Source organism: Rhamphochromis longiceps, linkage group LG7 (assembly GCF_057381845.1).
Source record: "Rhamphochromis longiceps isolate RC_006_pf linkage group LG7, R_longiceps_female_GT1.1, whole genome shotgun sequence".
NCBI lineage: Eukaryota > Metazoa > Chordata > Actinopteri > Cichliformes > Cichlidae > Rhamphochromis > Rhamphochromis longiceps.
In genome coordinates, this window is record NC_140563.1 from 54,040,463 (window position 1) to 54,062,799 (window position 22,337).

Consider the following 22,337-nt stretch of genomic DNA (forward strand, 5'->3'; position numbering starts at 1 on the left):
TCCAACATGACAATGATCCAAAACACACCGCCCGGGCAACAAAGGAGTGGCTCCGTAAGAAGCATTTGAAAGTCCTGGAGTGGCCTAGCCAGTCTCCAGACCTCAACCCCATAGAAAATCTGTGGCGGGAGTTGAAAGTCCGTGTTGCTCGGCGACAGCCCCAAAACATCACTGCTCTCGAGAAGATCTGCATGGAGGAATGGGCCAAAATACCAGCTACTGTGTGTGCAAACCTGGTAAAGACCTATAGTAAACGTTTGACCTCTGTTATTGCCAACAAAGGTTATGTTAGTATTGAGTTGTATTTTTGTTATTGACCAAATACTTATTTTCCACCCTGATTTACGAATAAATTCTTTACAAATCCTACCATGTGGATTCATGGATTTTTTTTTCACATTCTGTCTCTCACAGTTGAAGTGTACCTCTGGTGCAAATTACTGACCTCTGTCATCATTTTAGGTGGGGGAACTTGCACAATCGGTGGCTGACTAAATACTTTTTTGCCCCACTGTATAAGTGTGCAGATGTCTATACATGCATCTTTTACAGTGAAAGAGTGAGCCTGTGGTTTCTGTTTGAATATTTCACCCATGACCAGTGTGTTTGCTTAAACTCCAGTTTAAACACCATCATACCCTACCAGTGAAAAAGCAAACATTACCAACTTGTAAACACAGTTAAGTCATTTAATTTGTGGGTAATATAAAGTCGACATTAAAAAAAAAACAATTAAAAAACAAAAAAACATGCTGATCAAAATATTCCATTAATCTTTTTATCACAGTTTTGTTTTCATAAGACTACACATTACATTTTATTCACTGCTTACACAAAGTGCAAATTAGACAGCCTTGCTACTGCCTCTAGTGCCAAGTTTAAAGTCCTTGCTTAGGATATTAAATTAGGATTAATGACCGATTGATCCTAATCTTCCAAATCATGTCAAGCAGAGCTCTTGGACGTCGCTGAAACTTCACGATCATCGCTACGGACAGTGTCAGATTATAGCTGAGGACTGGATTATCACTGCTAATCCAATTACACATGGTGTGCTGTAATCGGCTGTGAAACTACTGTAAGTAAGGATGACCATTTGGAGACTGAATAAAAAATTGTGAACATGCACTCGTACCAAATAAATAAATAGGAAAGCTGTGGCTGTACCTAGAAATTATTTCCAAGTTTAAACGCCTACTGGCATAATAATTGATGTGTGTTTTGTAACGCCCAAATCTCTGTCGATACTTGACTATCTCTAGTGACATCGGAGCATTTAGTGGTCAAGCAACCGGAAATAGAAAAACTCACAACCGATGACGATTTGACTCCACCTCATGATACCATTTAGCAACAGATGAGCAGCGCTTCATGTTCATTTTGTCGGGCCAGAGTGAAGCACAGCTGCTGCCGTGGTTTCCTGAGGGAATACTTCACTGTGTAAATGTTTGTCGGGGTTGCGGTCCGTCCCTCCGTCCCTTGCACCGTAGCTGGCTGAAACCGTTAGCGGCTTCCTCATCCAGAAACACCCCGCGTGAGTCAGTGCTGCTGCTAGTTTCTGCGGCGGTTTCGCTATGGATGTGCTGTGGATGATACCGCTGCTGCTGCTCATGATTATTCCGCTCCTGATGTGCACCAGCAGCACGTTTGTTTTTTATTTCAAAAAGTTCTTTTACGTGGCCTGGATGATGGTCTTGGCCCTCATCGGTATACCTCTGTGCATACTAAAGAGCGGAGGCAGAGACATTGAAAACATGAGGTGAGTTTTGCAGAAATGTCGCTCGCGGCGCCGTCTGACAGCTAGCCCTCGCTAGCTCGTTAGCTGGCTAGCAACCGTGGTTGTTTATATTGAAGCATTTGGGTTTTTACTCTCAGCAAAAACAATAATGGCCTCATTGTTGCGAGGAGTTAAGTTGGCGTTACAGCAATGTGGCGCAGGAGGTGTTTCCTGCCAAACTGTGTGAAATTTGAAATAAATAAATAAGCAGAAAATGAAGAAATCCCTAATGCAGTTTTCTTTATCATTCGTATGCTACTATTAGCTCGCTTGGCACATTGGCAGTAGCGGCGTGTGGACATTAGCTAAAAATCAGGGCGCTAATGTGACGTTGCGTTCATGCTGGGTTAATGTTTGGTAAATCTTAACGCCAGAAAAGCAATAATATCTTTAGATGACGGATATTTTCAATGTATTTTCTGCAGGCACTTTCTTAGAATCCCAACCCATACAAGTATCCACTAACTTGTGCCCTCTGAACGTGTAATCCAGCACTGTATCCGCTCAATTTGTCCTGTCTCTTTAAATCTGTGTGTGTGTGTGTGTGTGTGTGTGTGTGTGTGTGTGTGTATAAAGGAGTGACTCATTTATTGAATCCATAGTTACTAGTAGTGCTGATTTAACTTTATATTTCTGTCTTATTCCACCTCATTTCATTTCTGTATTTTATGTATATAAGTTTAGATTAGTTATTTATAGTTGGTTTACACAGCGTTGTGTATGTATGTGTAATGTGTATATATAGACACGTGTGTGTGTGTGTGTGTGTGTGTGTGTGTGTGTGTGTGTGATTTACATTGCTGTGCTTGAGAGCCACCATCTACCGGAACCAAATTCCTTGTATGTGTGTGCACATATATTTGGCCAATAAACACGATTCTGATTATCTGCCTCAGTTTACATCTGTGTTGGGGGCAGAATGTTAAACATTTTACACCTGACACCAAAATCAGTCACCAAAACTGATCCTTACTGTAGGAATGTAACGCATCTTCAGTGTTGGTGTTCACGTTGTAGGGGGTGTTGTTGTGTGGTTGGTTAAATCTAGTCAGTGGTGATGGCTTGCTGCACACAAATGACTGCATTTCAGTAATTACCCTGAAGAGACAGATGCCAGATGGCACTTTCCCCTGATTGGAGCTGGGTTACTGAATAGTTATGAGACCCATCCTCAATGCAACCTCACTTGGCCCTGAACTGCTGACAGCAGCAATGTCGGTTACAACAGCAGACCTTACTGCCTCAGTGCTCCAGGAATAACAATGTCACGGTCATGTTAGCTGTGCCAGTGGTGTCATGTTGCACCAGTGTACCGTTCTATCAGTGCAGAGGTTATCTGGACCGGTTGTCTGTGACAAAGTGACCGAACTGAGGTCAGACCTTAGATGAATGAATAGACTTTTTGGATGGATATTTTACACGGCAGACAGGACTGGAAGAGAGAGCATTGTAATTCAGAGGGTTCTGTCACCTAAATTTACTGTTACACCAAAGCCTGAAGACTTGCTTTCCAGTCACTTTACCTCTGAATTAAACCTGTAGGCCACAGCAGGTATCCCTGAGTTCGCTCACTCAATAACATCTGTAAAGCATCAAGTTACAGCTTGTTGTGCTTTCATTTCTTGAAACACATCCATTAATTTACGTTTAATTGAAACTGTTTTATCCGTCACTTATGTGAATGGCTACTTCTGGGTAGAGCAGGGCGATATGGCCAAAAATATTTATCACGATATATATTTGAAAATTTGCGATAACGATATAACTGACGATATAATTGATGCGAGACAAAATACAACTCCACAACATTACTAGCGCAAAAAGACAACCTTCCATTTATTTTCACTTCAACAAGAAGCTGGTTTTTATGTACATTAAAGCTTTATAAAAATGTAACCGTGCAAATGCAAATTCCTTGCTGACAGTTTAACCAAAAGGCATTTCCAGTAGAAATGTGCTGACATATCCTGAGCATAACCATGTATAATATCCACTGAAGTTAAAAAGAGGTGCTTTGCAACATTAAACTGCAGTGTGCAGTACGTATTTTTCGGACCATAAGGTGCACGGGATTATAAGGCACATTAAGCGAAACAAAGCAGTCAGATAAATCAAACTTTATTAAACTCATTCTTCTTGCTTCCTCCACTTCTGTACCATTGATTTATTAATGAATGAATTCTGCTCTATTCCCATGTTGTTGCAGTATATTAATGACTAACCTCGTATTGTGGATGGATTATCTCAGTTGTTCTCCTGACTGAAGTTTGGTCCGTTTACAGCATCCTGCCATGCGATTGCATTTGTCTCCAACTATCAGGAACTTTAACGTTAACTTTTATAAGTGGAAAAGTGTTAGTGTTCGTCCTCCAGCTTCACTGTTTATGTTATGCTAACATAGCTGTGTCGCTAGCGATCACGTAGCACATCATTATATACCAGCTAGCCCAACTTCAGTAACCCTACAAACGTCACTGCTGTTTAGTTTCCTGTCTTCATTTATGTTGGAAGTGATAGCAGAGATGTACGTTTGAATTTTTTCAGAAATCTCTCAGTCAGAACATGCTATATCATGCTTAGGTAACTAGCGAAACTAGCAAGCTAACTTCCGCTAGCTTCCTGCTAACTTCTAACTCCGTTAAATGTAATAAATTTTGTTTTAATGGATGCCTGGAAGCTAAACTTCATAGTTACACCTGGTAAAGCAGCAATGCTGATCGTTTTACTAAAGATGAAAGAATTTAGACAGTTTTTAACGCTCAGTGATGCTGCAGTGTTGTTTGACCTGAAGCATACAGAGTTTAGGACCCAGATTACTCCCAGATTTAAGAGCATCTTAGTCCGACAAATACGACAATAACGATGGCCGCTTGCATGTTCTGCAAAAAAAATGTGCTTTGTTGTGTATCTGATGGACAAACACCAAACCAGTTCCACATCACAGAAGTTGCACCATTTTTACAAACCAATTCTGGTTCATCTGTTTCACTCAACAATCGGCCATGTGCGTATGAAAACAAAGGCACTGCGCATGCGCGTTTTACTCCCATTCTATCGCGATATTTCATTTTCCTATCGTTGCCTAACATTATACCGGTATTACCGTGAACGGTATAATATGGCCCAGCCCTACTTCTGGGTATGGGTTAGTTATTAGGTAGGATCTCATGACAACAGATAAAGGACGGGTTTAGTTTTCTCACTCACAATTGCATGAGCTCATGTTCTGTGCTGTGTAATGGTGTCGAACATCAGTGGGAGATTAGTGGCCCTGTCTTTTTCGTAAAGGAGTAATATTGCCACTCAACTTACTGTATTGAAAACAACCAGTTTTTTTTTTTTTTTTTGCCATAGTATTTCTGATGGAAGTAATTGTTAGCTCTGTCACCCTGAGACTGTGATTAGATGCCTGTCCTTTGGACAACCTACTGACCTTAAACTTGTGAGTAAACTCAATAAGATTGGCAGTTTTACATTTTGGCAAAACAGGTCAGGCTGACCTTTGGAGTGGCCACATTGCATATGATTTGTCCTCTTGTTCAAATTTGATTGCACTCTCAGGGTTGCAGATAATGAAGTGAACCAAAGTAAATGCTTAGTGGACTGATCATAAAATATAATTCAACAGTGGTCACTCATTACCCTTGAACATAGAGTTGCTGCAACACTATATCGTTGCATAACCTGTGGCTTTTACTTCAGACCGAATGTGTTATCACTGCACCACTATGTTGTAAGATAACCAAAAGACTACTCTAGTTTAAAGGTTAACAACATTTTTCCTGTAGATTACCAGTCAAGCGCAAGTGGAAACAAAGTCTACTACAGTCATCAGAAGATAGTGCTGAGAAATAGCGTACCACCACTTACTACTTTATATTTTGCTTATAAGGAGCCGGACTGTGTTGCATTTTTATTTAGAAGTGGTTGAGTAATGGTTCTGCCTGAAGGTTGCTTAAAACATAAAAAAGGGCACCTGTTATGTCCACACATTATAACTTATCAAAGAACCAATTTTAAATTGTTCAAATGGTGAAGAACGATTGTCTAAGAGAGTTTAGGCTGTGTTGAAGAATAAAGCTGGTCATACCAAATATTAACTTTGCAGCTTGTTAGAATTGTGCAAACTCAGTTGTTTGTTTTTTTTTACTCTTTATGTTGTAGTTGCATGTATGCTTGCACATTTCAGTAAATACAGTACTTATGTCCTATATTTCCTACCAAAATCTAAAGACATGAATTGTGGTTCAAGACTTTTTTTTTTTTTTTTTTTTTTTTTTTTTTTTTTTGCTATATTTTAGTAAGAAACTAGGTCCAGTGTATATTTGAAAAAAGAATAATCTGGTAGTTCTTTTTTTATTTTTTTTATTTTATTTTTAAAGTGTAGAGTAGAATCACTATAAAATTCTTAAAAGACTGCATGTGAGGCCTTTGTCAGCAGAAAAGGGTGTGAAATTTATAAAAAAAAAAAAAATACAGTTAAAAGTATAAAAAATTTTGCCCTTCATATTTTCCAAAGCCCTCTAGCAAACCGAACTGGAGTCTTTGCTGGACCAATTCTAGGTCCTGAGCCTTATGTTTGACACTCCTGCTTTCGAGTTGGCAGTATTGAGTTGGGATGTGCCTAAATCCTTAAAGCTGCTCCTTCATGGCACATTATTAGCATTAGTGGTGTAGTTTTAATGAGTATGTGTGGCATCAGATGCACGTTATGGCTGAAACTTGCTCAAAGATGGTTTTAAGTAGTTGTGTCGATGGACTAAAACATCTACCTATTTTGTGTACAGTCATGAAACTGAGCTTAAATGAAAGCAGAGTTGAAGGTGAGTTTGGTTCCTGTAATAGCTGGTTTAGCAAGAAAACTACCCCATGTTACAAGAAGGATAGTTTGTTGTTTTTGGGACAGCAAACAGAGGGAATATGATTCAGGGATGAGCAAGGTCTCTTTTGTAAGTATTATGTATAGTATTATGTATAGCCTCTTCCTGAGACCGGATTGGTAGTGCCTCTGCTCTTTTTCGGAGAAATTTCATTCAGATTATTGACAGAAGCCAGTTTTAGTGTGTCACACAGCTAGTTTGCTATCCAAAATTAGTGGTACAGTTTAGCATGGAGAATGTTATGGGAGTATGATTGTTCAGCTGCAAATGTAAAGTAGCATTTGCATGATGTGTGAACTCTGCCTGAGCACATCATGGTTGTTAAGAATCACACTGAAAGTTTTCCAAGCCAAGGGGCACCTTGGATTTGTCTTAACAGAGGTCAGAGCTGTTATCATGTTTGTGTCTATAAAGGTTAAGCTTTACAAGTCCCAATAGATCTCATCTGGTGGATCAGACAGTTTCAGGCTTTTAATAGTTGCAAGGGGGAAAGAAAAGCTTTAAAAAAATGGTTTTGTTAGATCATCAAATCACATTTATAAACAAGCACATGCTGACTAACAAACAGCTACAGTAATCACGTCATTATTGAACTTGAGTAATCATGCACAGTGCAGCCCAAAAAAAACCTTGTTTCTGTTGAATTTTTTTTCTTCTTCTTCCCTTTTTTCCTTGTCCATTGCCTCATTGCATCAGCGAACCTCAGGTCACGAATGCCCTGACAGTAGGGCTGCACGATTTTGCATAAAATGAGAATCACGATTTTTTTTTTTTTTGGCTTAGAATTGAGGTCACGATTCTCTCACGATTTTCTTTTCCAATCCATCCATCTTCATCCGCTTTATCCGGGGCCGGGTCGCGGGGGCAGCAGCCTAAGCAAAGAGGCCCAGACCTCCCTCTCCCCAGCCACCTCCTCCAGCTTATCCGCGGGAATACCAAGGCGTTCCCAGGCCAGCCGAGAGATATAATCTCTCCAGCGTGTCCTGGGTCTGCCCCGGGGCCTCCTCCCGGTGGGACATGCCTGGAACACCTCACCCAGGAGGCGCCCAGGGGGCATCCTTGTCAGATGCCCGAACCACCTCAGCTGGCTCCTTTCGATGTGGAGCAGCAGCTGCTCTACTCTGAGCCCCTCCCGGATGGCCGAACTTCTCACCCTATCTCTAAGGGAGAGGCCAGCCACCCTTCGGAGGAAGCTCATTTCTGCCGCTTGTATCCGCGATCTCGTTCTTTCGGTCACTACCCACCGCTCGTGGCCATAGGTGAGGGTAGGGACGTAGATCGACCGGTAAATTGAGAGTAGGGCTGGGCGATATATTGAGTTTTTTAAAAATATCGATATATTTTCATACGAGATATAAGATGTGACAATATCGTTTATATCGATATAGCCTATGTTACGTTATAATTATACTTGTGGAGCCGCAGGTTTGCCTCTCTTTCGTCCACTTTTGTCTCTACGCAACGTTACTCGGCCTCGCCTCTCCTTCACTGAACACAACTCCGCCTCCCCCATAGCTTCACCTGCAGGCAATGACAAGATGAAAGCGGAAAATCTCCGTTAGCGAGTTACCGCGGATCGTCCCGTGCGTGGGGCTGGACGGCGTCAACGTGTTAGCTAGCTAACCACGCTAACGAGCTAACCGCGCTAACGACATGCAGCCCGGAGGAGCTGCACAGCCTAAAATCCTTTCATTTTCTCAAAACTGGACAGTGCGCCTTATGTATTAATTCTGGTTGTGCTTACTGACCGCGAACCGATTTTATGTGGTACACAGCGCTCAGCAATCTGTCAAAAAATGTTTTAATATGACTTTGCTAAGCTACGGAGCTGCACCGCTTGATGGATTGTTGGAGGATTACGGCTACCGGGGAGGAGCCTCGCGGAGTGATACGTACTGTGCTTCAACGTAATATTACCGTACTGTGTGTGTGTATAAGGACCATAAATGGCACCTGTTCAGAGACGTGGTGCAGCTGTGAAATCTGTCTCTTTGTTATTATGCTCAGCGTCTATTAGTTTACATTTTGACTGCACAATTGTGAGCTTTTTGTTATGCACAAAAACAACATTTTCTTTTATTTATGGACCATGATTATTTAATAAATGCTGATAATTTATTTTTAAGTAATATCTTCATGTACATCTACGCTGTATGTAAATAAAAGTGCCCGTGTGACATCTGGGACACAGTGTGACTAAGAACTCTCTTTTTGTTCTTAACTTATGGCTTTAAAAAAAAATATCGAGATATATATCTTATATCGCCATCCAGCTAAAAAATATCGAGATATGAATTTTGGGTCATATCGCCCAGCCCTAATTGAGAGCTTCGCTTCTTTTCCAATATAAATATTTATTGCACTTATTAACTGCACATTAACTTCGCAACAGTTGAAACTGAACATAAAAACAATAAATAATCATAAAAACAACAAATGTCTCACGTTTTGTTGTTGCCGCAAAATGTTGTACTGCTTGAAATTCCGTCTCCACCGTTGCTCGACGCTGCGAGTATAGAGCAGGTAGTGCAACAATAGAAAAATAGTTGCGGGACGGCACTGTGTAGCGTTGGTCTAGGGTGTTGATCATTTTCCTAAATCCCTGGTTTTGCACAGTGTTGATGGGAGCCATATCTTTGGTCAGGTGATAAGTAATAGCCTCCAAAATTTCTTTGTGCCTGTGGGAGTTCGACGGGTATAGGGAAGCGCTGTATAAGGTTCCCGTTATTGATGTTTGGGTGGTTGACCGGGACGGATTTTCTCCTGTCACTTTTTCGTCATCTCTGACGTGCTCTCCGTTGTTTTTTCCCTGCTAATTTTAGCATCACACAGCACAGCTTCTGTATCACGTGGTATAAGGCTCCGCCCTTGTCATTTGTTGAACAGGAAGAGTGAGCGCTTGTTTTCATGCAGATTACGTCCCGGATAAAAATGCGGTACAGTCGTCGTTTTTTTTTTGTTGTTTTTTTTTTTTTAAATCGTTGTCATTTGGAAATGAGATCGCACAGAAGTATGAATCGAGATCGAGATTTTCTAACGATTAATCGTGCAGCCCTACCTGACAGTTTCTAGTAAAATTTCCTTGTAACATGTTTTTTTTCTTTTAACCCTAACTGCAAACAGATTACTTTTTTGTGATACTTGGAGAGCGCTCCCATGGAAGCCTATAGTTTTGTGAGTTATTGTAAGGTCAAAAGACGGCTGCTTTTGTTGTTGTCAGCAGACTAGCTCTGATAAACGAACTCTTCACTACCTGCCTATCAGAGTAAGACAGATAGTGACTGTCTTGCAACGAGATAAAAAAATTAAATGTTCAGATAAATAAAAATGTGCATCTACTTTGACTAATCACAGCCTGTGGGTTCTTTTATGTAATGTTTGTCTTGAGGCAGGTGGATGAACATTGCTTTGTCAATGGTTACTGGAGCGTTATACTTGGTGAAAGTAATTATTTCCCCAACCAGGAAAAAAAACAATGCTTAAAGGGGTGTTGAACATGATTAATTTAGCCTATGTGTTTAAAGATAGTTGTGATTATATTGCCTGACACATTCCGCTTTTGTTTCTACCTTTCACAGGGCTTTGGTTAGTAATATGCAATACACTGGCATCATAAGTAACCAGTACATACTCACTGTATTTAACCTTTTTCTCTCTTTTAGGATCATCCGTTTCATGGTTCGACACGTCAAGTATTTGCTGGGTCTTCGATTTGAAGTGAGCGGTTGGGAGCATCTGCAGACTGAGGGTCCCTATGTCGTCATCTCGAACCACCAGAGCTCCCTGGATGTTTTGGGTGAGTCTTTTAGTGCTTCTCTGAAGACGGACGTTTTTGATATTGATTTAAATGCTTTCAAATACAGTCATACAATCAATTTCTTTTGGCATTTTAGCAAAAAATATAATTGGTGAAGCAGATAGAAAGGGCATGTGGATAAAGAGAAGGGTGTGCAGTAAAGGTCCAGCTGGCTGGGAATTGCTGGGATCCTGCTTGGGGCATTTGCACCCATGCAGGATGTCTTTACTGCTCTGTCACCAGGTAGGCCTGTTTGATGACACACTTAAAGGTTATTTGAAACACATTCAACTCTCTACTTATAAATGGTCATAAACATCAGATTGAAACGTGTTGAAAGTTTAGCAGTGACAGCGTGTCTCATCTGTTTCTCACTATACACCGACTTTTAATCTGAGAGGAAGAATGAAGCAAGGCAGTCATGCGGACGGCAGATTTGTCTCAGCTGTAGTTTTTGTGCTTTTAAGCCCTACAGACTCAAGAAAACAAACCAAGAGTAGGAAAAAGAGAGAATCCTCACCAGGGAAGAGTTGTTTTACAGTGAGTCCAGTTCATCCTGAGCAACTTGATACCAGATATGATGCATGCGGTCCTGAACATTTTAGTTGGAGGAGCAGCATTCCTCTGCAGTAGATGCATGAGTCCCAGATGGAAGAATTGTACCGTTAAGTAGGGCTGGGCGATATATCGAGTTTTTTAAAAATATCGATATATTTTCATACGAGATATAAGATGTGACAATATCGTTTATATCGATATAGTCTATGTTACGTTATAATTATACTTGTGGAGCCGCAGGTTTGCCTCTCTTTCGTCCACTTTTGTCTCTACGCAACGTTACTCGGCCTCGCCTCTCCTGCACTGAACACAACTCCCCCTCCCCCATAGCTTCACCTGCAGGCAATGACAAGATTAAAGCGGAAAATCTCCGTTAGCGAGTTACCGTGCGTGGGGCTGGATGGCGTCAACGTGTTAGCGAGCTAACCGCGCTAACGAGCTAACCGCGCTAACGACATGCAGCCCAGAGGGGCTGCACGGCCTAAAATCCTTTCCTTTTCTCAAAAATCGACAGTGCGCCTTATGTATGAATTCTGGTTCTGCTTACTGACCGCGAACCGATTTTATGTGGTACACAGCGCTCAGCAATCTGTCAAAAAATGTTTTAATATGACTTTGCTAAGCTATGGAGCTGCACCGCTTGATGGATTGTCAGAGGATTACGGCTACCGGGGAGGAGCCTCGCGGAGTGATACGTACTGTGTGTGTATAAGGACCACAAATGGCACCTGTTCAGAGACGTGGTGCAGCTGTGAAATCTGTCTCTTTGTTATTATGCTCAGCGTCTATTAGTTTACATTTTGACTGCACAATTGTGAGCTTTTTGTTATGCACAAAAACAACATTGTTTTCTTTTATTTATGGACCATGATTATTTAATATATGCTGATAATTTATTTTTGAGTAATATCTACGCTGTATGTAAATAAAAGTGCCCGTGTGACATCTGGGACACAGTGTGACTAAGAACTCTCTTTTTGTTCTTAACTTATGGCTTTAAAAAGAAAAATCGAGATATATATCTTATATCGCCATCCAGCTAAAAAATATCGAGATATGAATTTTGGGTCATATCGCCCAGCCCTACCGTTAAGCTCCAACCATGGGAATTTTTGAATCCCACCTTAACATACGGTACATGTGACAAATCTCTACCTCATGACCTAAAGTAGGAAAGGAAAAGCTGATATTGAGCCTCGTCGACTGATGGCTAATTTAATGTCTGCTCCAATCACACAGGCCGAGAGACCAATCAGGGACCCAATAGGGCTAAAAATGTATTTACCTACTGGCTTTAGGAAGGCGCTTTTGTGTCTTGGTGAAATTGAACACAAAGAGGTTTAGGATTACTGTGATTGCGCTGGTCACTAGCAGATTACTCTCGTCACCTGTACATTTTGTAAGATGGATGATGCCAACTTGTCTGCAAACAGTTGCCAACTATTCACCAAGCAGTTAAGAAAATTTGAATTGTAAACACAAACTGAAAATAGGAAAATGTTGTGCTTTTGGAAATGTGTTCAGTGGCCCAACTTTACTTTGGAGGCATTTTGCAGCTCCAGTTTATCGCTCTTCTTCAAGTTTTACTACCAGTCTGTGGTTAGTTCCCCGGTATCTACAGACAAGTTGGCTTCTTCATGCAAACCGCTGGCAAAACCACAAAATATGCATATTAAATAATACAAGAACGAATCTTGAATATCAGAAGAGTTCATGTCACCTGTATTCTGGTCAGCATGTAGTGATAGCTAAACTCAAGCCTGTGTGAAAGCACAAAAGCAACCAGCTAACTGGTACAGATGTTTGCAGTTGGCTCAGTTCCTGCACATGTAGTACCAGATGCAACTTGTTTTTGTGTCAAACTTTATCCTTGGTCTCTCCTTTTGAAAGTCATATACTACTATCTAGAGCAGGGCGATATGGCCAAAAATATTTATCACGATATATATTTGAAAATTTGCGATAACGATATAACCGACGATATAATTGATGCGAGACAAAATACAACTCCACAACATTACTAGCGCAAAAAGACAACCTTCCATTTATTTTCACTTAAACAAGAAGCTGGTTTTTATGTACATTAAAGCTTTATAAAAATGTAACAGTGCAAATGCAAATTCCTTGCTGAAAGTTTAACCAAAAGGCATTTCCAGTAGAAATGTGCTGACATATCCTGAGCATAACCATGTATAATATCCACTGAAGTTAAAAAGAGGTGCTTTGCAACATTAAACTGCAGTGTGCAGTACGTATTTTTCGGACCATAAGGTGCACGGGATTATAAGGCACATTAAGCGAAACAAAGCAGTCAGATAAATCAAACTTTATTAAACTCATTCTTGTTGCTTCCTCCACTTCTGTACCATTGATTCATTAATGTTGAATTCTCTGGCAACAGCTGCTCTATTCCCATGTTGTTGCAGTATATTAATGACTAACCTCGTATTGTGGATGGATTATCTCAGTTGTTCTCCTGACTGAAGTTTGGTCCGTTTACAGCATCCTGCCATGCGATTGCATTTGTCTCCAACTATCAGGAACTTTAACGTTAACTTTTATAAGTGGAAAAGTGTTAGTGTTCGTCCTCCAGCTTCACTGTTTATGTTATGCTAACATAGCTGTGTCGCTAGCGATCACGTAGCACATCATTATATACCAGCTAGCCCAACTTCAGTAACCCTACAAACGTCACTGCTGTTTAGTTTCCTGTCTTCATTTATGTTGGTAGTGATAGCAGAGCTGTACGTTTGAATTTTTTCAGAAATCTCTCAGTCAGAACATGCTATATCATGCTTAGGTAACTAGCGAAACTAGCGAGCTAACTTCCGCTAGCTTCCTGCTAACTTCTAACTCCGTTAAATGTAATCAATTTTGTTTTCATGGATGCCTGGAAGTTAAACTTCATAGTTACACCTGGTAAAGCAGCAATGCTGATCGTTTTATTAAAGATGAAATAATTTAGATAGTTTTTAACTCTCAGTGATGCTGTAGTGTTCGTTTCACCTGAATCTTACTGAGTTTAGGACCCAGATTACTCCCAGATTTAAGAGCATCTTAGTCCGACAAATACGACAATAACAACGGCCGCTTGCATGTTCTGCAAAAAAAATGTGCTTTGTCGTGTATCTGACGGACAAACACCAAACCAGTTCCACATCACGGAAGTTGCACCATTTTTACAAACCAATTCTGGTTCATCTGTTTCACTCAACAATCGGCCATGTGCGTATGAAAACAAAGGCACTGCGCATGCGCGTTTTACTCCCATTCTATCGCGATATTTCATTTTCCTATCGTTGCCTAACATTATACCGGTATTACCGGGAACGGTATAATATGGCCCAGCCCTACTACTATCATTCTTCTATGTCACAATGGTTATACATAACAATTCCTTTTTTTCTGGATCTAAGTAGCTACTATTTCTGAGCCGTACTCCAATTTTAACGCTCGTTCCTTTGTATGCAAACAGGAACTGGGGGGGGAATATGTAAATAATGACAGCTACATTGTGGGTTATGCCATGCGAAAACACTTTGTGATCAGACTGCAAGATTGTCTGCGGCAGCCGTGATGGAGCCAGACTGTGATCTGGTCTCATCCTGTCACAGTTTAGTTCTTCTCAGCCAGCAAACAGTGGAGCAAGACTTTAGCTGTGCCACCATCTACAGCTTTATAGCTCAGTTCATTAAGGGAAAGTCTGCACAGGCTACTCACAACTTATTGGAACCGAATGTTAAGGCCTTCCAGGTGTATCTCACTTTACACTCCCACCTACTTAAGCAACGGTCACCTTTTCTGGTTTGTCAGACAGGCAGTAGGCATGTTAAAACTAGGCCAATTGTTAGATTACTGCATTCCAGCTTTGTGTTGGTACACAGTACTTGTCAGAACAGAACAGTTTTCACAACCTCTGTTGATACAGGATCACGTGCTGTTTGCTTCTCAGCAAGCTGAATAATACAAAACCTGGTGAAGAAACAAAGCACGGGCACAGAAAGAACCTGTTACATTGGTATGGGTTTTTAAACATTCTTTACATACTGATCACTTACTGTATGAATGAAATGTAGGCCTCGCAGAACCCTGTCTGAGCTACACACTGGTCGGAAACAAAAGCATGTTGTAGAAAGGCTTCGATTCCTCTTTTATTTATTTTCTTCAGCTTGTATTGTTGATAGTTGAGATGTCTTTTAACAGTATCTCATTCTTCCCTGTTCTAAACCTGAGTGTTGAGGGACGGTTTCTCTCCATCAGTGTGTGGGGGAGAGGGTTTTTCAGCACCGGTGAGTGATGAGGGCAGGCTCAAGGCCAGGGTAGTGATAGCAGGAGGAGAGCTAGGCGTCTAATTAGCACTGACAAAACTCAGCATGCGGTTTGTTTGGCGTCCAAGTTGCCATGCCGACTGCTTCACCCCAGCCATTAGGAGATGCTGATCCTAGAGCAGATGTTATATTAGTTTCTTCACCTTTCTGAGCTGCTTTTTCAGCTTGGTTTAAATGCATCTGCTCACCTGCTGTTTTCAGAGTAACATCTTATAAAGAGATAAGACAAAGAGGCCAAAGCATGGATGTTTTCATCTGGTCACTGATCCTTCTCTGAATGAGCTCCAGTCAAAAGGCAGAAACATGTGATTTCAGTTTGGGTGTTATCCCCTTCTAAGAAAGCGCCACTTCAGACATGTAGCGGTGCTACAAATATCCCATTCTGACCACTTATCAGGGTTCATATCCAGCTCTTCGTGGAGGTGGACTCTCTGCTTTGAGAGGGCGTATTTTTAAAGTCTCTATGGTATAAGTGCATTGCATTTGGGGTATTATTTAATGACTGAAAGGAAGACAATTTATTATAGTACAAGTTCTTATTGACTCTCTGTAACTTGTCATATTAGCAAACTTTGAAGCTACAAAGCAGTTGCTCGTAGAAAGCTGTGCGCTTAACTGCAATGTCTTTAACTTTTATTTTAATTTATTATTTTTATATTTTAGTTTTAAAAGTAGTTTTTGTGAAAACTGTCACCACAAGGTGTCACCGTTTCACTAGGTTGTAGTATAGCATTACATTTTTATTTTTTTTATGGACATTTGAAATATGTTTAATTTTGAGAAACTGCAGTCTCTGTGCTCTTCTAGCTGCCAAAATAAGTCGGGTGAGTGTGATAGAATCATGAACTCTTTACAAGTATTGAGCTAACATCTGGTATATCTCATTTTGGACACAGCAGATTGGACTTACTGCACCATCTTGCGGTTCAAAGTGGTATTACATGGAAGTACAGCCAAGCCCTGTTTGTACTACAGTTGTCTCTCATACACTGCACAAAGACATCTTGGAAATGGAAATGATGAGCTGTTGTTTCTTTGCCAAAACCAAAAAACCCCACTATGTACATACAGTAGCTGTGATGGTTCTAAAAGTTTCATGATCCTGACGGTTAAGTCTCGTTTTGTCTCTCAGGCTTGATGGAGATCCTACCAGACCGCTGCACCACAATTGCTAAGAAGGAGCTGATCTATGCCGGTACAGTGGGCCTCATTTGCTGGCTGGGCGGGATCGTCTTCATCAACCGCAAGAAGACGAGCGATGCCAAAAGCGTGATGGCTGATGCCGCCAAAACCATGTTGGACGACCAGGTAACCTGCCTCCAGTTAACACAAGAAACATCTTCATCTCAAGGTTCTGTTGTAGTCTTTGTTAGAGAATGTGAGCTGGTTAAATCAACCTTGTCTTATGACTTTCACAGATTCGTCTGTGGGTATTTCCAGAGGGAACCCGTAACCAAAATGGCGACCTGCTGCCCTTCAAAAAGGGTGCTTTCCATCTGGCAGTGCAGGCACAAGTAGGTTTATTTATTTGCTTTAAAGATCTTAAATCTTACCTTGTACGTAGAGTGAAGGAGCGTTAGAGCTCTTCTAGCTTTTTGCTTCATCCATACATGTAAACATCCTGTTTATTCTCTTTACTCTGTCAGGCTGTGATGATTCTGTTGGTATTTCAGGAAGCTTCTGCCAGCTTAGGGTTCCCAATAGTGAGGGGGCCGATTCCAGACATGTGGGGGAGCTAGCAGACTTATGTGGGGCAAGACTAAATTATGAAATCATAATTTAGTAGAGAGCACAGCTTGCAGCCAGGTCATTTTCTATGATATTTTTTTGGCATTGTGTTTGACACAATGCTAGTGCGCTCTCACAAAGTGATTGGTGGGACAGCAGCAGACATGACCTCCAGTTCAGAATGGCTGCAGCTCAGCTGTGCAAATTTATGAGCTTTATCTCTGCGTGCATGCAGGTGGGAGGTCTCTGTTCTCCAGTTAATTCATATTTTCATAGCAACACTCGGGGTCAGAAAGGTGGGATAAATTACACATACGCAAAAAGAAAAACACTCTCGAATGAGACCTAGCCATGAAGCTACAACGGTGTGTGCATGTGTGAACCCAGATTTTGTAACTTGCAGCTGAAGATCGATATCAGTCGGGTTCAGATATGCACCAGAGTCTGCAAAAATAAAGCCCTGCTGCTCCTCGTTAGAAAACACATTAATATTTTGGTAAGAGGTTCTTACGCTTTAGAGCGCTTGCTAACGCATTCTCCAAACAGTGTTTAGTGGATGTTAACAAAAGCACTTTGTTTGCATTTGAAGTGCCAGAGTAACTCCATTTGAAATGTGTTGAATACAGTCTGTTTCATCTTTCCCTGATGGCTTTTTTCTTCTTCTTTTTTACACACTTGAGACTGTTTCTCTCTCTGCATTTGCTTCTGCTGAGTTAGGCCAGCCTTTTCATTCGTACCCGGCCGGCCAGATTGAGTGGAAACAGGACAGCCCCCAGGGGGAGCCGCGTTTGGCTCAGTCAGCCCCGCTGAAGGGCCACTCGGGGCCTTGAGACAGAGCAACTCGGCCTCTATTAGCGGGAGTGGAGGAGATGGAGGATGCTTGTGTCATGCTGAGTTTGTGTGTGTTTGAAGAAATGTGCTGCTGGTTTAATCAGGCATTTCGGCCTTTTTTTGATTGGTTTAGAAAGCATTTCCTTTTAGGGCTTCTTTTCTGTCTCTTTTCTTATTTTTGCCTTCGTTTTTTTTTTTTTTTTTTTTTTTTCTTCCAGGTACCCATCATACCTGTCGTTTTCTCCTCCTACAGCAACTTCTACCTACGGAAAGAAAAGCAGTTCAAATCAGGTAACTGTCCTCAACTTTTTAATTTGTGTTGGGTCAAATGACAATAACATTAAAACAACAGCTTGATGTTCCCCGAGACTCCTGACTCTAAAGTTTTTTGGGGTTTTTTGCCCCTGCAGGAATCATCAGATTGAAGATCCTTCCAAAGATTGAGACAAAGGGGATGACTTCAGACGATGTGGCATCCCTGTCTGACAAATCCTTTGACCTGATGCGCGCTGCCTTCCTGGACATCTCTGACTCCATAACCCGGAGCAACGGGCCCGTAAGGCACTGAACATTGATCTTCCACCCGCCCTCTGTTTTTTCAGCCCCATGTCTGAGATCCACCCCTCCCCAAGGCCCCCCCACTCTCCGCCCCAGGTTGTCCCACCGCCTTCAGGAAACAATGTGACACAAGTCTTTTTGTGACGAAAGCTCTTCATGTCTAGTTGACGCCTGGTCCGGTCCACCTCTGGCCTGAGCACACAGCACAGTCAGTCCTGACCCTCACTGTCGCAGCAGCAGCTGCTCTGCACTTTGTGAGCGGAGTGACGGACGGCGAGCCGAACAGTCTGGGTGTGTGTTGTTCATGCATGCCTTTTGGATGGCTCTGTCCACCTTTCATCCTTGCTTTGGAAATCTCAGCTTTCTTATTGTCTTACTTTATTGCTGTTTTCTACTTTTCTTTGGTTTTTTATCTTCACCTGCTTTTGTTCGTTTTGCCTTCTGTTCAGCAGATAAACTTTGCGGGGTGTTTTTTTTTTTTTCCTGATCATAAATGTCAGTGGATATTTATGTTTTCCTCTCATGCTGCCTTGGTTTTAGTTCTCTTCGGATGCTTAAACAGACATACACAAAATCAAAGTACCCCATCTCATTTCTTCGCTTTTAGTTCTTTTCTGTTTCTCCCCTTTATGCATTCCAGTCTTTTGCCCAAAGACAAAAATGAGTGCGGGTCTCCACAAAGTGCGGAGCGTGTGGAAGGAAAGGACACCCACGACTTTCTATAGCTCTGTCGCTCTAGATTGAACTCTGTATCCACATTGGCTCATCAACCCAATGACCAATAGCTCCATGACACGCTTCATGATGTCAGAAGGCAAGGAATGCAAGATACCGTGTATAACAACAGCACCCATCTGTACTGGATTTATGGACTTCAGTGAACTGATCAGTTCTCAGTGTCGTATGTTGGTGTATCCCTGTACATTCTTCCAGTTTGTCTCTCTCTCCAAAAATGAATTGAAGCAACCGGTCTGCAGCAAGTGTCCTCCAGCAGTGCTCTAAACTCAAACTCTAATTTCACACTCTTGCTTTGTTGTTGTTGTTTTGTTTTTTCAGGATCACCTTTATGCTCCTACTCATATACAAAGTGTCAAAAGAAGTGAATTCTTTAAGTGCAATGTCCCTGTTTCAACGTTACTACTGTTCCAAAGTGCGAGCTACCTGCTGTGCCATGACAAAGATGTTTTGGGAGGTTTCCAATGTGCGTGGGGTGGTTTATTTTTGTTTGTTTGTTTGGGTTGTTGTTGTTTGTTTTTGTTTTTTTGTTTTTGTTTTTTAATTACTATCTCCTTACGGTCTACTTAACTGGTGACCCCTGAAATTATTTAAGGCAGTTCTTGCCATAAACAGGGGGAGGAAACCTATGAGATGATTTAGATCTCTAGTATTTGTTCATTTATTTGGATTAAATCAAGGAATCCCAAAGTACTAACAAACTCAAGGATCTAATGACTGAAGATGTGTTATGTTGATTGGGTGTGATGGGAAGCCTGTTTTTTTTTTTTTTTTTTTTTTGTTTTTTTTTTTTTTAAATCCTATGAGAATAAGTTATTATATTTAGTTATGATGTTCTGATTATTTAACCTCACTGGAAACTATTAGATTATTTAAACAGGAAAAAGTGCAAAAATTTGGCCTGAATTTTGATTGTTGGCATCATTGGGTGAGTTTTGGTTAAAATGGATTTGTTGTATGATTTGTACTGAAAATGTCTTCGGACCACTGACTGAACCGCTTTCGTTTACACCCAGGTCTTAGTTTCACTTCGCTCAGAGTGTAGCCACAAAAATTATTAATTCTGCCCATCAAACACAATCTGAGAATGTACCACAGCATTCAGGACAGTTGTTTGTTACTAATTGCAATTTTTGAAAAAAATGACTTTTGCTTTCTTTATTAAAACTGTGACGTTGCTTTGCATGTACTTGGCATCAAATGTAGGTGACTTATTGGGTTGAGCACAAGGCATTAGGCTTAGTCTAACCTTGTTGTGCGCACTGACCTCCTGAGGAGCTCATGTGAATGGATTTATGGATACTTTGGTAGTATGCCCTGCTACGTGCGTTGCTGTTCGTAGTTGAGTGCACTTAGTGAGCCCTGCTTTGGTGACATGTGAGAGTCTGATTTCAGACAAGTTCCTAATCCAGTTTGGATCATAAACCCTTACTATTAATCAATACTAATAACTCACCAACCTGTTCTCTATTATTATTATTATTATTATTCCTATTATTTTATGATTATTATAATTTTTTGTTATTTTTCTTTTTTCTATTCTTTTTTTTTTTTGGATGGGGGGGGCTGTCTAAGACCAGTTTATACCTTTGCAGCAGGTGTTTCGAATGTTCAAAAAGCACTCTACCAAATCGGTTTCTTTCCAAAAACGATCTATACCATATACATTTATTTAGTGGAGTGTGCTATCCATTTATTCCCTGTTCATTGTGTGTGTGTGTGTGTGTGTGTGTGTGTGTTGGGGGTGTTTTGTACAACAGATTGTGATTTGTTAGCTTTGGCTAACAGGCTCTGCAACAGTCCTGCCTGCTTAATTCCCCCCCCCCCCCCCCCCCTTTTTTTTTTTTTTTTAAATTTATATATATATATAAAATCTTTTGTCTCCCCCCCCCCCCCAATAGGGCCGTTGTTTACAAACTAATATGTAAGATATTGGAAAATATTCAAAGTATTCTTAAAGCACTTTTCATGCCGAGTTCTCGTGGGCGAAAAAAGTTTGTTTTCACCAAAGCTATTAATGTGTAATTTAGATGGATATGAGAAACAGAGCTGACATCCTGCAGAGCCGTGTGTGTGTGTGCGTGCGCGCGTGTGGCCCTTTATTGTATGTGTGTACATATGCACACATGGTATAGATGCCCATTATAAGTATCTGGTTAATATTTAATGTAGTGTTCTTGATTTCACATATTCTGGGTAAATGTGAATGCCTTGCATAACATTAAGTAAATAAATTCTTTTTGTTTTTTCTTAATTGGTCGTGTACTGAAATGCCTGTCTTGCCCTCCTCTGGGACTCATTTTAAAATCAACAGTGGAAAAGGTACTTACTGTATGAGACTCGGCAGTAATGGCTTTAATCTGAGGCACGACAGAACTTAGTTTGTTCCAGCTGTTTCTAGAAGTTCTCAAAGTTCACCGCACACCATCAGACCAGATCCACACATAAGCTTCGTACAGTTGCAGCAAACTACGCTCCGACTTAAAGTTGGGGCATAACGACCTGGAGGTACTTTGTTTCTATTTTCACTTTCTGCTACTTCATATTAATATTCCACATTAACTCTGTGACATTTGACTGCGTGTTTGCAGACATGTTGCACTGTGAAGCACAAAAAGTGTTCTGAGACCTAAAACCTTTTAATTTCATGGAGCAAAAAGGGGGGAAAAGACATTGCATTGATGTACTTTTAGGGAATTATGAATTTTCTAGAATGATTTCTGATTCTAAAGCAATGATCCCATTTATCTACAGAAAACAATCATTGTACAAAACTGTATCTATGTAAAGCATCATTTCTCATAATGTGGACTGTAGATATATATATTTTTTCCAAATCCCATTTTTCCTGGTGTGCTTTTACTGGAAGTATCTGAATACTTTTACCACTGATTGCAGTATTTCCTGTACACACATGAGGTCAGCAGGTTTGTAATTGCACTCTTCCATCAGCATTGTAGACAAGCTCACATATCTGCACACATTAATCAGTAAGTCGTGTTTTTGATTAGGAAGTTTTATTACAAAATGTTACAAAACTAGTTATAAATGTCTATTGGAGCACTGAGACAGACCTACAAGTAATCATAATTTAAATACATAAATACAGATGCCCCAGGTCACTTTGGGACAAAGCTGCACTGGTG

General features: G+C 40.8%; 1 protein-coding gene across 2 annotated transcripts; it reads left to right on the forward strand.

Annotated features, from left to right (window-relative positions):
- The first annotated feature begins 1,342 nt into the window (after positions 1-1,342).
- Positions 1,343-21,440, forward strand: agpat2 (1-acylglycerol-3-phosphate O-acyltransferase 2 (lysophosphatidic acid acyltransferase, beta)). 2 transcript variants are annotated; one of them, XM_085414315.1, is made up of 6 exons: positions 1,343-1,759; positions 10,320-10,453; positions 16,472-16,647; positions 16,758-16,853; positions 18,117-18,189; positions 18,309-21,440. In XM_085414315.1, the coding sequence occupies exons 1-6, from the start codon at positions 1,575-1,577 to the stop codon at positions 18,464-18,466; spliced, it is 822 nt and encodes a 273-aa protein (XP_085270441.1). In that variant the 5' UTR covers positions 1,343-1,574; the 3' UTR covers positions 18,467-21,440. The 2 variants fall into 2 exon arrangements, with proteins under 2 accessions (XP_085270441.1, XP_085270443.1); XM_085414317.1 differs by having other exon boundaries at positions 18,152-18,189.
- Positions 21,441-22,337: the final 897 nt, after the last annotated feature.